General features: G+C 41.5%; 1 protein-coding gene across 2 annotated transcripts in view; it reads left to right on the top strand.

The window, feature by feature from the left end:
* tshr (thyroid stimulating hormone receptor) overlaps window positions 1-16,103 on the top strand; it is a 29,153-nt gene that overhangs the window by 4,709 nt on the left and 8,341 nt on the right. The window contains exons 3-9 of one of the 2 annotated variants that reach the window (XM_026142368.1): window positions 3,193-3,264; window positions 4,060-4,134; window positions 8,530-8,604; window positions 9,940-10,014; window positions 10,704-10,781; window positions 11,366-11,434; window positions 15,716-15,793. In XM_026142368.1, the coding sequence (XP_025998153.1) occupies window positions 3,193-3,264; window positions 4,060-4,134; window positions 8,530-8,604; window positions 9,940-10,014; window positions 10,704-10,781; window positions 11,366-11,434; window positions 15,716-15,793 (522 nt within the window). Of the gene's footprint in view, window positions 1-2,240; window positions 2,878-3,192; window positions 4,135-8,529; window positions 8,605-9,939; window positions 10,015-10,703; window positions 10,782-11,365; window positions 11,435-15,715; window positions 15,794-16,103 lie in introns of those variants that run through there. The other variant, XM_026142369.1, reaches the window with a different exon arrangement.

Here is a 16,103-nt window from a genome sequence, read left to right as displayed (position 1 = left end):
CATTCAAATACAATATTTACCTTTTACAGCACATTTTGCAAACACCCCAAGAGTTCCATTTGCGAATAATTAAGAGGGAAAAACACTTCAATGGAAACGCAGCAGTTCCAGTTCTTCAGAAACCTCAGATTTTTTTTTTTTGATCAGAGTTTAAACATGTGACAAGTCAACGTCTAATAAAACAGCCCCTCACAGTGAAATCCTAATGCCGTTTGCTGAATGGTAACAGATGAGCACCCTGATTAATGCAAGAGGAGAAAAAGCAGGATGTTGAACGTGATGAGATGCGATTAATGGAAACACTGACAATTTACTAGCCATTCATTTCTACCAATGGGTCATGCAGTGGAAATTGTTAGTGGTGCATTAATTTCTGCACGTGTTTATGAGAAAACAAATCACTTTTTTAACAGCGCTTCTATACGTGTCTATTGCAAGACACGACTGAACAAGTAAATGTCAGAAAGCAAGTGTGCAGTGGACACTCTTGCGTTTTTATGGAACTTTTATTTTTTTAAACGATTCCATCTGGAGAAAGGTTTGTAGCACAATATGTAACAGAGCCTCTCTACCAGCCAACGCACAAAATTAAAGAGAGCTCATAGTAAACACAGCTATGTTGTCAATCGGGCGCTGACACCACTGTGAATTATGTGGCCTCTCCCCACTTCAAAGTCAATTCCCAGCCTGTTTGTTTTTTAGGTTTTCTATCCAAAATGACAAATTGGGGTAGTAATTCTCTCCTTAAGCCCTTCAAGATGGCCTCACCGGTCTTCTCCCTGTACTCCTGAGGGAAAATGCATTCTGGTTGGAGTGTGGCGGTGAAACTGCGTGGTTCTGAGCGGGGTGTTTGGTGTCAGGGTCTGCTCTGTGTCGCTGTGTTTGTTTGAGTTTGTCAGAGCGCGTGCAGAGTGCCGTGCGCCCGTGTTTGCAGACTGACAACCCCGCTCCACGTGCGAGCGTGATGCGGACTCATCGGCCAAATCTCAGCCTCTGAATTAGTCTTTTGTTCCCCTGATGAACCAAAGGTGCGTGAAGATGCTGGCTTTGGCTGAGTCATGTTCTTTTCCCCAAATGCTTGCGTACACTGTTGCTAGTTCAATCAGGATGTGGTGGAACAAACTCTAAATGTGCATCCCATGAGCCTGGAATATAACATGACAGCAACACATGTGGATACCATCTTAATCCCTTTCCTCTATTATTATGTTATGATTCCTAAGTCCACCGCAATAAAGTCTCCAGCAAGGAAAGAAATAACACTTTTTATTTGCAAGGTCGTGTGTCCTTAAAGAAAAGGTTGAACATTTTAGATGATGCCCTGGTGTAAAGATTTAATGATTATTATCACTCATTTATTTCCTATGAAGTAGCGAATTAGTTGATTAATGTCAAAAAGGCTAAACTGCACTTTTTAATAACACATTTCATTTACTAGCACATGTCAACACATTTCTTGTTTCGCAAAAAATGACAACACCCTATCTATTAATGTGCGTGTTTTTTTTTTTACATTTTTTTATATATATTGTTGTTCGATGTTCCTGGACATAGCCACCGCCCATTTCGTAGTTTTGTTTAAGCCCCAGTCACATAAGGCTAGCGAGCAGTGGGCGACCCCCTGACAATCACTTTGCCGTTTAAATGTTTTGGCGTTTACTGATTGCTGAAGGTTGCAAAGAGTTTGTCTTGCCAGGTGGTCTCAACTGGTCGCTAGGTAGTCACCAACTGGTTCCTCAAAATATTTTTTGTATACTTTCTCAATAAATCTAGCCTGCTTGATGAGGTACATCGTGACAGGATGACACGTCCCCTCTGAAGAGTCTCAAAAAGATATGTGCAACCAACATCCATACCAGCACATAGCTTTCTTGTAACGAATTGATGGTTCCATGGTGTAATGGTTAGCACTCTGGACTTTGAATCTAGCAATCTGAGTTCTAGTCTCAGTGGGACCTGCTTTGTCTGATTGTGTATGTGATGGATTTGAGTTCAGTCTGGGTAAATTGTTGTAGGTAGGCATCCATGCACTGACGTTTAAGTAGAACCATGCAAGATGTTTCGCCATGAATGTTTAAAGATACTTCTTTAATAGGCTAATCATCTTCTGGCTAAAGCCTAAAGCCTAAAGTTTATGAATCAAAAAAAAAAGAGAGAGAACAAAATTCCCATAATCCCATTCTGAAATTATTTCTTATTTTGAAATATTTTCTTTTAGTGTTTTAAATTTCATTTAAAAGATTCTCTCTTTTACAAAATTAAAAATATATATATATATTTAAAATGGTCCAGATTCCATTATTTTCCCCATAACATAAAAATTGTTTAACCGTTAGCTATTCTTCCAGCTTTTTTTAGTTCTCAGTCTTGGTCTTTTATTTCCTAAGAACTTTCCACCTGTTTTCTTCTCCTTCATGACAACTTACCCATTAAATCTCCTGAACTCTAATGTCTCGCACACTACACTTTCTGAAACATCATAAACACACCCAGACATTGTTTGATTTGGTTGCCAGCTTACATTCATGTCCTTGTTTTCCTTTCTGTTCCTTCAGGGGGGATCTGTTTCCCCATTATCTTCAGAGAAAGCTTTCATCTTTTTCTCTTTTTTTCCGGAGACCCGCTAGTATTTGGACTTTGTGATATTGCTTTCTTTCCCTCATTGCCTGTACTGTTTGTTTCCTTCTTTCTTTCAACTGAAATGTGAATATGTAAATAAACTGCTATTTTGGGAAATGCACTCCTGACTTTGCTGCTGACAGAAGATGGGATGGAGGGAACAGAAAGGGATAGCAGATGAGCATCTCTTTTGTGTATAGTTAGCTAAGTGTCAATACTGGAAAAAATAGAGAAAGACTTCTCTGACTTTTATCACAGGTAACAAAACCACCTTTAAATCACTTGTCCATTATATCTTCTATCATTTGTTTAGTCTGCAAAACAACTGAAGTGTAAAAATAACCACTAAACCAGGCTTTTTCCTTACATCTCTAATCTTTATGCTAAGCTAATTTGAGCTAACTTAGCTTAGCAAAGTGACGTGCTGGCTCTGGCTACTTACTGTAATGTCATTAAATGTAATCTAATCATACAATTACAAAATAAATTACAAGTAAAATTGGAATTAAACTTTTTTGTGACAAATTAAATATTCATCATTATGGGGTTTTTTGTTTGTTTGTTGTTAACCAGGTGGCTTTTTGAGACCCGTCTATCATCTGTGCCAGCGGATGCCTTTGCCAACGTGGTCAACATCTCAAGAATGTGAGTGCAGGTTATTCCCCTCACACCCAGCCACCCCTTTCCCTTTTGTCTCTCACCCAAGCAGACGATATGCTCTCTGTTTAGTGTCACCGCTGGCTTCTAATCAGAGCTGGAAGAGCTAATGCGTTCCTGCAATAGGAATGTTTCTCCTTCCACCACAGCAGGGCTTGGACATGGCCTAGGTATTCCAGCAGAGATTTTTGGGTGTAGAGGTGGAGTTTTTGTGCTGAGGTAAAATATACACTTGAGCCTTGATCCTCAGCTGCTGAGTTCCACATCTGCGTCCAAGTCATGCATAAAGAGAGACGGATGTGTGGAGGAGAGGTTTTCTATAAGCCTGAACCACACAAAAGTGCACATGGCCAGCATTTCGACTGACTCTGAACAGGCAGACTTCAGGACAGAAAATCAATAAAATGTCAATTATATTTTCAGATACACAGAGGTGTGTTTTATCAAGTAACTCATAATAACTGTAAAAAAGTAAGTGATTATTTTCAGAGCATGCAGCCGAGTGACTGATGACTAAGTAATGTATATGCGAGGTGCATGCCTGTAAAATTACCCACGACTTTGGAGGCTTTACACAAGGTGGACTTATAAATTCAGGAAAGACTTTCAGGCTTTAGGATGATTTTTGGAGCCACAAACTCATTTGTGAAAACATGTCTTATGTTTCCCCCCTCCTAACACGACCACAGTACCTTCATTCTTTAAAGTCATGTGCTACAAAGAAGTCGTTTATGTTTATATTACACAGACAATTTGTCCGATAGCTTTGTTTATTTCTCGTAGATATATATCTGTGGACATGACGCTGCAGAGGCTGGAGAAGCACTCGTTTTACAGCCTGAGGAAAATTACCCACATGTGAGTAACTAAAGGAAAAGGGCACACTCTTTATTGATCTTTATTGATCAAGCTGTTCCATTTGCTCTCTCTCGGGAGAAAAAACTGCTTAATTTTGAACCTTGCCAGCAGCAAATGAAAGCAGGGAAAGACAGGAGCTTATTTCTCCCTTTCACACTGCTCGCCACTTGTAATCAGAGCGCTTTTGCCAGTTCATGAGGCTAAAGAAATAACCCTGTTGTGGGAATACTAAATGCAGATTAGATAAACAATTCAATTCAATGAAATAACTCATTATCTTGGATGTATTTGGTGAGCTACTACTGAGTTCGCTCTAATAAGATGTTAGAGCAGAGAGGCTAAACAGCAGCCAGTGTTTGGCTTCTCTGCTCTTTTTCTTCATGCTCCAGCTCTCGTTGAAGCAGCTCAGGGGAAAAAGTCTAGCAAGGTGCACTCTATTCTCAATTATGGGATAGAGATTTATGGCTGAGTGTCTTGCGTGGACCACACACTTTCCAGCAGAACACCTCCCAGCACTTCATATATTACTGCAAGACTTCCTGCTCATGTGAATGATTTGTTCCAAGGTATAGCATCCTGTAACACAGGAGCTTGTGCACATGCCAATTTGTTTCCACTCTTAAAAAACGCGGGCGTGTGCAGTCGTTTGAGACGGAAATTATGATTAACAGCTAGAAAAGTTAATTCGACATGATTTGGATGTCTTTTCTATCCGAGTTCTTTCCTTATTAGCTGTTGAAATCCAGATATCAAAACACAGACAGAAGTAATAATTCAAGCTGCTAGCTGAGGGTTGTATGTGTGTTCTGGGGGTGTATTTTGGATCTCTGGGGCCTATTTGCCGCTGATTGGTGTGGTGTAGTGCCATCCATAAGATAATAGCATCTCTCTCAGGTTTCCTTCAGGGTCAGACACAAATTAATGCTCTGCTTCCTGTTGGCTGCTTGAGGCCGACAGCAGCTGTGGATCAAGGACTTGCCATTGGAGCTAAGAATTCAGAGGGGGTTGGATAAAGTTTCCCTTGTGCCACCATAACATGAAACTACCAGTGCGATGAATACTTGGTTTTTTAGGGAGGTAAAAATGTTGAAATCTCTCAACGCTACACTCGAACTATACGGCTCATATGTAAACTTTCACGCTGCTTCAGTCTGGATATGACTTTTTTATGAAAGTGTAAACTCTTGTTTGGCACAAAGAAAACACAGGTCTTTACCACATAAAGGCTAAAGCTGTGCTAATCAGTATTTTTATTTGAACTATGGTCTGAACTCACTGAACTGGAATTCTTTAGCTCACTGCTCTGGCTCATCGTGTGCCTCATGTACAGCTACAGAACTGTGCAAAAGTCCCGAGCCATCCTTCATTCCTTTATGTTTTGGTTCCAAGGAGCAGGACTTTGTTGTAATTTTTAATAGTGTCTTGAGCAATAGTTCTTCAAGCTTTCTTTCAGTGCCTTTCTTTGGACATTGGCTGCTTTTTAAATAATTTTCAGTCCAGTCCTTGTACCTATGAAATAATTCAAGCATAGGCACCTAACTTAAGGGATAAACCTGTGCTGTGTCTACACATAACAGACTTAGCAAGGAAGTCTACGGAGCTTGGAAAGAAAAGCGTCTGGACTTCTTTCAGTTGCTTGAAGACGTTTCACCTCTCATTGAAGAAGCTCCACATTGGAGAAACCAAACAGCCACTTCATAAGCGCATGGCACAACACAGAAGAGCCACCTCCACAGGACAAGACTCGACTGTCCATCTGCATCTTAAGGATAAAGGTCACTCTTTCGAGGATGCCAATGTTCACATTTTGGACAGAGAGGACAGATGGTTTGAAAGAGGAGTGAAAGAAGCCATTTATGTCCACTGTGAGCGACCATCTTTGAACAGAGGCGGGGCTTACGACACCAACTGTCTGCCATCTATAATCCATTTTTGAGATCCTTCCCAGACACCTTAACGCCCACTCACATCCTGGGCCCTGATAGGGTGGGGCCAGGGTTTCACAATGAGCTCACCCGAAACCCTGGCTGATTGTGACCTACACCCTTTTTCACACCTTGGCTCATGTGATTAGGTAGGGGATCATTAGGGGGTCCTTTGTCCCTCTTGGGGGGTGGGGTACTACTACAGGGCTTAAATCTGGGACTCTCCACTATTTGACCCCATAACTGAAGAAGCTTCTTGGATGAGAGGTGAAACGTCTTCAAGCAATTTAAAGAAGTCCAGACGGCTTCCTTTCCAAGCTCCTTAGACTACGATGACCTGGATGACTGAGAACCTTCACAGACACTCAGCAAGGAAGTGATTTTAAATTGTATCTTTGTTACTAGCAGCCTGTCAGAAAAATGTTTCATTTGTTCTCGTTTCTTTAGCTGAATCTATGAAAAATGTCTGATGGGCATAAAATAGTATGTTCCCACCAACAAGGGAATATCCAATGAAAACATGGCACATCCTGGCATAGTGTATCTTTAAGAATGTAAGGAACTGGGGCAAATGGAGTACAAAGAAAGTGGCAGGCCCAAAATGCTTTTACAGCTGATGAACAGCATCTGAAAGTCATGTCCTTAAGAAAACAGCAAAGACCTGACCCAGGACCTGAGAGATACATCTGGCCCTTCAGCTGTCAGCGAATCTACTGTTCGCCAAAGCCTCATTAGAAATAATCTCAGTGGAAGGGTGGCTGTCAAGAAGCCATTCTGAAGGAGGGGAAACATGGAGAAAATGAGGCGCTATGCCAAATTACACAAGAACTAGACTGAAAATCAAAGAATTCCTCTCCTGACTTGAAATTGTCAAGTCAGGAGAGGAACAGCACTGACTGTCTGCAACCATCTGTGAACACGGTGGAGGCTCTGTCATGGTTCAGGGCTGCATTTCAGCCTGTGTGGATCCTCACAGGTGTCATCGGGGTTTGATACTCCATGACAGTTATCCCAAACACTCTGCCAAAGCAGCCAAAGCATACCTAAATATAACAACACACAATGGAAGACTATCAGTCGTGGACAAAGTCTGAGCCTCAATATTATTTAAGCAGTGAGGGATCATTTTGATTTTGCCTTATATACTGTTTTTATATTTACATTTGCACATGTAAATAAATCACTACACCTATTTCCCATTTTCCTAGCAAAATATAAAGAAAGGAGGTGTGGCTGTACAGCATAAGACATAGAGAAACACAGATGGTATAATCAGGTCTGTACCATGATTGAGTATTTTTGATCCCCGAAGTCTGGCTTGTTCGACCAGTGTATGAACTGCATGCCATGACTGAGCACAGTTTAAAGGGTGGGCTAGAGTGCAGTATGCATCCTTCAGTCTGGGGTTAAGAAAAGCCAGGGGGAAGAGCAGCGGGGGAAATTCTGGGAACCAAAGAACAGAATACAAGTGAATAAAAAAAACATTTTGTCAGTGTATTGCAGGTTAACTGAGAAATTACGGTGATAATTTGTAAATGTAGTATTTATAGTTTGTGCTGGTGCCCCCAAGTGGCCAAAAAAAAAAAAAAATCAATGTGTTTGTCAGTGACCAGAATAACACCTCTTTCTCTTCTCTTGGCTTAAAATGTCATTTTCTCCGTGTGTCCTTTATTTTTATGTACAGGGCAGAGCTGTTTCCTCTCTGTCATGATTGTGCCGTTTACCTTGGCTATGTAAACCCAGTTCTAGTTTTTACTTAGGCTCGATGCAACAGCGCAAATTGCACGGTTGACATCACCCGCCAAAGACAAAGAAAAGAGGACCACCCACAGAAACACAAACTTGATCGACCAGTAATCCAAGTAAAAAGAAATCAAATCCCGACCCCGATTTTGGAGTTCAAAGGATAATAAGAAAGACTCCGACTCTTCAGCTTACCTGGTTTCCTCGCCCCACTGAAATGCTGCCACTCATCAGTTTAGTAGCCAACTTAACAGACTATGGAAAAGTTGTATTTGCTTATTTAACTGCCTCCGATATTTTGCTGTAAGCCCCGAGTTTCTACACAACAGCACTGGGAAGATGAACCTCATCTACCCGGGAACTTTAAATGAGGTTTGCCAGGCGTGTGAAGAAAGGCCATGATACACGTTCCAGATCACCTCATGGCCTCAGACAGCAGTGAGAAGAGTTCAGTGCAGCACAGGGCGCACCAGAGTAAACACACTAATGAAACACTAATTGGACTTTACTTCCGATCCTGGCTGTCTGCACCAAGTTTCCCTTCTCTTGCTCACTGCATCCACCTTGCTCTGTTCCCTCGGCAGGTCTGAAGATTGTAAAGCGCGTGTGTTTCTGAATCATCATGGCGTCGACACACCTTCGTTTTCTACCTATGCTCTGCATTCGTTTGGATTCAAAGGTGAGCACATTGGCAGCAGCTGACACCTCTCCGTGTTTGCTCTTTCAGTGAGATTCGGAACGCGAAAAGTCTGACCTACATTGACCCAGAAGCCTTTAAACATCTCCCAGAGCTCAAGTACCTGTAAGTACTTTTAGAACAGGTCTTTAAAAACGTCAACATTAAAGTGAAGTCAAAACATGAGGGGGGGGATCAGTCAAGACATTTTTCCTTTCAGGAGGCCAACGTTTAGCAGTTTGACATGATGTCTTTACTCATGGTTAGCTTCTGTTAAAAAGCCCATTGCCTCTACTTGGCTATTAAAAGCTTATATTTTAAGGACTGTTTATATTAAATGATACAGTCTGTCTTTTCTTTCCTCTCACTTTATGATGCATTTATAATGAATTCAGCAGAGAGTCAATAATGAGAGTAGCATGCATTGCACTTTTAAAGTGGACGTATAATGGTTTTCTTTATTTTCTGTCATACATAGCAGACTAGTGAAAGCTCACATGGCCCAAATGTTCAAATAATGAGGTTTGCACCTGTCACAGTAATCCCTGCGAGGTCAGGGTGCTCTAAACACTGTCTCACAGGGTTGTTTTCTGCTCTTGGCGCTGACATCAGTGAGAGTGGATATCTAAAATATGATCATCTCAGGCACACAGCCCTGTTTGTATTAAAATCACAGATAGTATAAAAGATGGACACAGCTACTGTGACTCCACCAATTGGTTTCTGAAGTCACGTGTTTCCACCATCAGCATTTTCATTGCAGAAAGCGGGAACGTCTGACTGTGAAACTGCACGCTCATTGGCTAATTACTTGTGATTGACAACTCATGCACCAATAAGCGTGTGGCTTCATACCTCAGATAATCTTATATTTTGAATGACTGAAATTTACGAAACAGACGTAACTTTTTATCAATGTTAAAAAAATGTATCCAGTAAGTGTCAGAATAACAAGGTTAGATCCACTTCAAAGATAAGGTGACTGATGCCGGCCAACAGCAGCTAACAGTGGAAAGGTTCCCAATATCCTCAACATCCTGTCATCGAAGTGAGTCACTCATCGTTTCGTATCCTTTCACAAGTTTTACAGCCTCCTCCTGAGCAAACAGACATATTGACAGTCGAGGTAAACAGTGGACATCTAGTGATGAGATTTTACACACTGTAACTTTAAGGCATTTCCACATTGGCATCGTTTTTCTGACCCAGAAGCTACATCAGTGTTTTATACTGTCTGTAGTTTCAGTCTGTGGGTAGCGAGGGGCAGTTAGCTTAAAGACAGGGAGCTAAAATGAGCCGTTTCAGACAGAGAGTAAAATAAATGGTTTCACCAAAGCACAAAAATCTAGTATCAAGGATGCAAAAACACTATTAGAGCCCAGGAAGTGGATAACGAGCATAGTAGGTCCCCTTTAAAGGTGATCAATTACTGATGAATGTAACCTTCTCTGTGCCATTCAGGGGGATTTTCAATACTGGCCTCACTTTCTTCCCTGATTTGAGCAACATCCATTCTAACGACATGAACTTCATCCTGTAAGTTGCTTCTTAAAACTCCTACTTTGAACATCAACACAACTGATTACTATAATATGGTAAATCAATAAGACTTAGAAGGATACTTGGCCATTATCATCTCCTCTCTTTGCTACATTGTTGACAGAATAATGTAGTGTTTTTATTCTGAAAAGTTAGCATCTCATGGTTCGTGGTTATTGTTTGTGTGTCAAAGCAGACAGAATGAAAAGACTGATAATGCTCCTTTGTACTTCACAAAACAAGGCTGGGCAAGTCATTTGGAACACAACCCAGCGGGAATAATGGGAAGCGTGGCCACGATTTTGTGAAATTCTACCACTTTTCTTTGGATTTTATTTTTTTTTGTAAGTTATTGACATACAAAATTTGCCAAGTCCTGTGTGTGTGTGTGTGTGTGTGTGTGTGTGTGTGTGTGTGTGTGTGTGTGTGTGTGTGTGTGTGTGTGTGCTCGTATCTTATCTGCCTCCCTGGTGTTGTTTAAAATGAGCTCCATCCACAGTCTCATCTCTCTTTGTCCTCACCCACTCAGTCAGCTCCTTTATTTCCTAAATCTAATTTTCCTACCCAGCTGTAACACTTGCGAAACAATCATCAACACCACATTTCTCCCCATGCCTCTTTCCAGTGAAAGGCATTTATTTACAACACCACTTCATTTCCTGCCCGTTCTCCGTCTTCCTTTGCAGGGAAATTGTTGATCAGCCCTACATCACCGAGATCCCAGCCAACGCGTTCTGTGGCATCACCAGCGAAGTGCTGACAGTGTGAGCTATATGAACCGCACTCACAGGGGGGACCACACGCAGATGCACATATATGCTTTGTATTAAAAAAGCTCAATCGCACACCTGATGCAAATCCATATTAACATGTTACGCTTGCATGTAGCTTATAGAAGAAAAACTGTAACATTGTTTTCACCCAAGCAAAAACCTTAAAATAGCCACCAGAGGAAATGGGGGCCGTGCAAAATGACCTCACTTTAAAAACATGTCCTCACCCCGACCTCACTCGAGCTGACAAAGATAGCAAAAACAAGCACAACGGGACAATCACTCTCACCCACCACTGACGGGCAATCACATGCATGCGGTTGGATTTGGGAATGAGGGAAGTGAGGTAAATGTTGGGTTTAAGAACCGCTAAATTGCACGGACAGACAAGTCTCACCATAAAAAGTGAAACAAGTAGGCCCCACTCATCTGTCACTGGTGCAGAGGAGCGGCTGAAGGATCAACATGTGGAAAGTATTTTCATTCACCAGCTTGGTTATTAAACCGAAGGAGACAAGTCCTGATGAGTGCCTTCTCCTTTTTTCTCGATGTTACTATTTATTGCTTTGTTCCAGGATGCTGTATGGAAACGGCTTCAGATCCATACGACATCATGCCTTCAACGGGACAAAGTTAGATCAAGTGTAAGTATTTCTGGCGACTGAACACCACGCTGAAGTAAAACTGGTATGACTGGTTATAGAGCTGGGAATTTTGGGAAATGTGCTTTTTTTCCCCCCATGCCTTCCAGACTTTAATGGTGAATGGTAAGGTAAATATGAAGCTACAGCCAACGCAGTAAAGAACGGAAAGAGTAAGAAGGAAACAGCTTGTCTGCCAGGTTTTAAATTTAAACTGTCCCAACTTTATAAAAGCTGAAGAGAAACAACAACACTGGTACTGTTTCATTTGTTCCCTTCTGTTTCCAGCCTTTAGGCCAAATTCAAGATAACCGGCTGCTGGCTTGAGCTTCACTGGCACCTGTTTGGGGAGAGTGTAGTTTTTGCCCCTACGTATTCTAGTTTTTACTACTTTTGAGGAGGATACACTCGCTGCATGTGTGTGATAGTAACTGCTCAAAAGGTCAGGGTTGGTACTGTGAGACAGATGCTCCTCAGCGTGGCGTCTCTCTTAGTGCAGTATTTCTTTTTTAACCTTTCCATGTGAAATGCACATTTCAAAATAAAAGAAAATACAGCCTTTGTCTCATCTCGATATTTCCATCTCTTCTGCTTGTACTGAAGGGACTTTTGCGAATGATACCTTTAATTTCATTGCTTAGCAACAAGCTCCACCAGCAGCAGTATCTCCTTATCAGACACAACTCATCTGAACCTGTCAGGCTGATTTCCAGGTGCCTCCACACTGTTGTTTTGTTTTTTGTTTTTTTGAAAATATTTTTATTGAAAAAAGAAAACAACAGTACTTGCAGTTACCGAAATACAATCAACCTTTCTTCATTTTCCTAAGTAAATAAACTTATATATATATATATATATGAAAAAAAACAACGCATTCTAAAACAAAGACAAAATTTTTTCAAGTTTTAAAAAAAACATGACATCTTTAAGCCGCCGGGAAATAGTAGGATACTTAACAGACTTCCAATGCAACAATATTAGACGTCTCGCTAGTAGGGATGTGAAGGCAATAATGTCCTTTTGTGTGGAATCAAGTGTAAGCGAGCGAACAGGAATCCCAAATACAGCAATCAGAGGACAAGGATGAAGAGTTGCCCCAAGAACAGTTGACATAATAGCAAAATACCCGGTCCAGAAACCTTGTAGCTCAGGACACAGAAAAAGCATGTGGCTAAGGTGACAAGGAGAACCGTGGCATTTATCACATTTATTTTCCACTTCTGGATACAATTCAGAAAGTCTAGACTTAGAGAAATGCACCCTGTGTATGATCTTAAATTGAATAAGTCCAAGACGAGCACAGGAGGTGGAAGATCGTACCCTCGCTATAGCCTGTTCCCAAGACTCCTCATGTATTCGAATTCCTAGTTCTCCTTCCCATGTACGCTAAAGCTTAACATTAGAGTGGTTACTAAAAGACAGAATAGCATCATAGGGTTTCAAAATGGTTCCTCTGTGATGAGGAACAAATGATAACGTAGTTTCCCACTGCTGTTCTGGAGGTAAAGAGGGGAAATTTGGGAAACACTTGGCAACAAAATTTTGAATTTGAAAATAGCGAAACAAATGGGTAATAGGGAGATTGTAACGAGAAGACAACTTGGGAAAACTATTGAAAACACCATCCACATATAAATGTTTGAACTGTTTTATACCCTTGTCACACCACACTGAGAATGTCGAGTCCAAAAGTGAAGGGGGAAACAAATGGTTGTCGCTTAGAGGACCCGAGGAAGACAGCATTACAAAATTAAAGTGAAACTAGATTTTGAGTGTGTTAAGAACCACCTGATTATCAGTGTACAGAGAGGGTTTTATGGCTAAAGAGGAATAGAGCAAAGTTGTTGTTGTTTTTTAACTCCTTCCAAGAAGTGTTTAGCTGAAGCAGCTCTCACATTAGTTTCTCCTGCTAGTTTTTGTTTTCATCAGGTGGCTTTATGTGGTTTTCACCACACAAAGTGATCAGTTTAAACTCTTTGAAAAAGTCTATCCTGGGTGCTGGTTTATCTCGCTGGGATGAGCAGGCGACCATGTGTCGCATGTCTTCCTCTCTCCCTCTGCTTTCCTGTCACTCTTCACAGATTGTCATCCTCCTCACTCTTAGTCAGGGCCTTTTATGTGCACTGATATAGTAAACTGGAGTTGTATTTATTAATATCTGTGCTGCTACAGTAATAATGTTCACACCACAGTGCTATGTGTCATGGTGAGACATTGAAACGACAGCAGGAAATCACTCAATCCTGCACGCACAGCATGACTGAATGTTAGCGTCTCACAGGAAACAGAGACGATGACTGAAACGGTTACATGAACATGTCCATCTGAGATAATATCCTGAAAAAAAGATGTTGTTTGTTGAATGTGCACTTTTCTTAAGGTTAGCCATCATCTGCTTTCTAAGTGAACCCCTCATTAAATGAGAAGAACAATTTAACAAGAAAAACTTTTAGAGAGAGTGGGGTTCTTCCCTGGACCCTGGTTGTCCTGGCTGGTGTCCTTCCGGGGCTTTGGGTCTGTTCGCTGTGCCTTGGCTCCTGTGGTGCTGTGGGTTCCTCTTCCTGGCTGTCTGGGCCCTGCTGGGTCTCAGTGGGCCTTCCTGCATGTTTCGGGCTCGACACCCTGGTGTCCACTGCAGCTTGGTGTTCCTTGTATGTTTTGGTCCTCTGGGGTGTCTGGGCTCCTGATTTAGGTGGCCTTATTCGGAGTGGGGATGTCCTCACAGCATGGAGCACCACAATGCATGCTGTTGTTTTCTCTTAGTTCTCTGTTCTTGCTCGAGGGTTTTGGTTTCTGGATTTCATTGTGCTGCATTTGGTTTTCTTTGAAGGTAGATGGTTTTTGGGTGGGATGTTGGTGAGGACTTTGCACACATGTTCACAAGAGGGGAAAAAGGCCTTAAGATGTATCTGAAGAATACAAGGTGACGGATGTCTCAACCTGTAGCTGGTGGCGCATATGACATCATCATCATCATCTGTTCCACCTGTCAGCACTTTACTGAAGCCCAAAGAAAGAAAAACAACGAAACAAAGGGGTGTGGGTTTGGACCTTAGATGTGATGGTTAAAGGGTTAAAAGGTCTAGGAATTCATTAATGCTGATAGATAACCAAACACCCCTAACTCTGTGTTAGACCTCTGTGTTTACACAAAGTTAACAGGCACTGGGAACACTGGAACGCCACCAGCCATCCAACCCACTGGGTTGGATGAACAGCTGTTAGGCAAAGAAACAACAGTGATTACTTAAATTATTACTAAAATATTGAGAAGCTAAAGAAACCTTCTTAACTCTGACCAACAAAGCAAAAAAAACCTTTTCCCATCACTTTCAGACGCTATCACACTGAATAATCAAAACAATGATTTAAAAGTCTTTTTTAGCGTATCTGGGTAACTATCTGTCACTGGGGCCCTGAAACAGTTTATTGGCCCTCTATTTTCCCACAAATTAGATTATGCAGCATTTTGCCTGGGTTTAACACTTTCTGACATCTGGGATGTCTATTTCCTTACCCAAACTTGCGCTACAGAAGGATCATAGTTGGGCCTTCTCATATGCACTCAAAAAGTCCAGCTCTTGATTAGCAAGGAGGAGCTCTCACGGGGAAATATGTTTCCAAATATGTCTTTCAGGAAGTCTGCATTAAGAGTGGCCTTCTCCCAAATACTCGGTGACACGAGTCCTCAGGCTTGTAGAAATCTATTTCATGCTCCTGCATTCAATAACCTCATAAATCACCGAGCAGAGAAAAGGTAACAATATCGCCTTTTCCCTCCTTGTCGCAACATGTTTTCTGCTTTTCACCTCTGGTCCAGAATCCTGCATAGTCAGGATATGAGATATTAATGATATTAATCTAAGACCCCTCTCCTCTTTTACAACACCTACACTCAAGTCCACGTCCTTATAACAGCCCAATTAAGCCATTGGTCGGTAACTAGTGAGTCTTACCACACGGGTGTTTGTGTTGGCGCCTGATCTGCGCTGAGGGGAGAACTGATCCCAGCACAGCCTGACCAAGACAAACACATCCCTCACATGTCTATTATCCTTATTAGATTTAAGGGATTCAGGGAGATGTGCACAAGGGTGAGAAGTAGGTACCGTCAAACCGTATACTTTCGAATTTGAATCAACAATGTAAGTGAGACGTTTTCTGTGATGTTTTGACCCTAAAGACAAGAGAAATATGACCCCGCACCTCACCTTTGTCATTCTGACTTCAACGTGCAGGTTTTCTTTCTCTCGAAAAAACGTAATTTTGTGCTTTCCTGTCCAGCGACCTTCACAGGAATAAGTATTTAACCGAGATGGATGACAGATGTTTTGCGGGAACCATCAGCGGCCCCATTCTCCTGTGAGTACCTGAAAATTTGAGCCACTCTCATCAACTCCTTGTACTTCTACACACTTATATATATATATTTTTTTATTATTGCATAATATTTTATTGCATATTGATAACATAGACTGTATATAAAAGATGGACATGACGTCAGCCATTTATTTCTGGTCTCCAGCAGCCCTGTTTTTAAAGCAGCCTCACCTCTACCTTTAAGCCTTACATCACTCCCACCCCTGCAGTTGTTGCTAAAGTGGAAATGAGGTGTTTATAAACTCCCAGAGTTGATTCTGTTCATCTGGACGTAGAGTTTCATCACTCATCC

Source organism: Astatotilapia calliptera, chromosome 15, assembly GCF_900246225.1.
Source record: "Astatotilapia calliptera chromosome 15, fAstCal1.2, whole genome shotgun sequence".
Taxonomy (NCBI): Eukaryota; Metazoa; Chordata; class Actinopteri; order Cichliformes; family Cichlidae; genus Astatotilapia; species Astatotilapia calliptera.
This window is presented reverse-complemented; position numbering and strand designations above follow the sequence as displayed.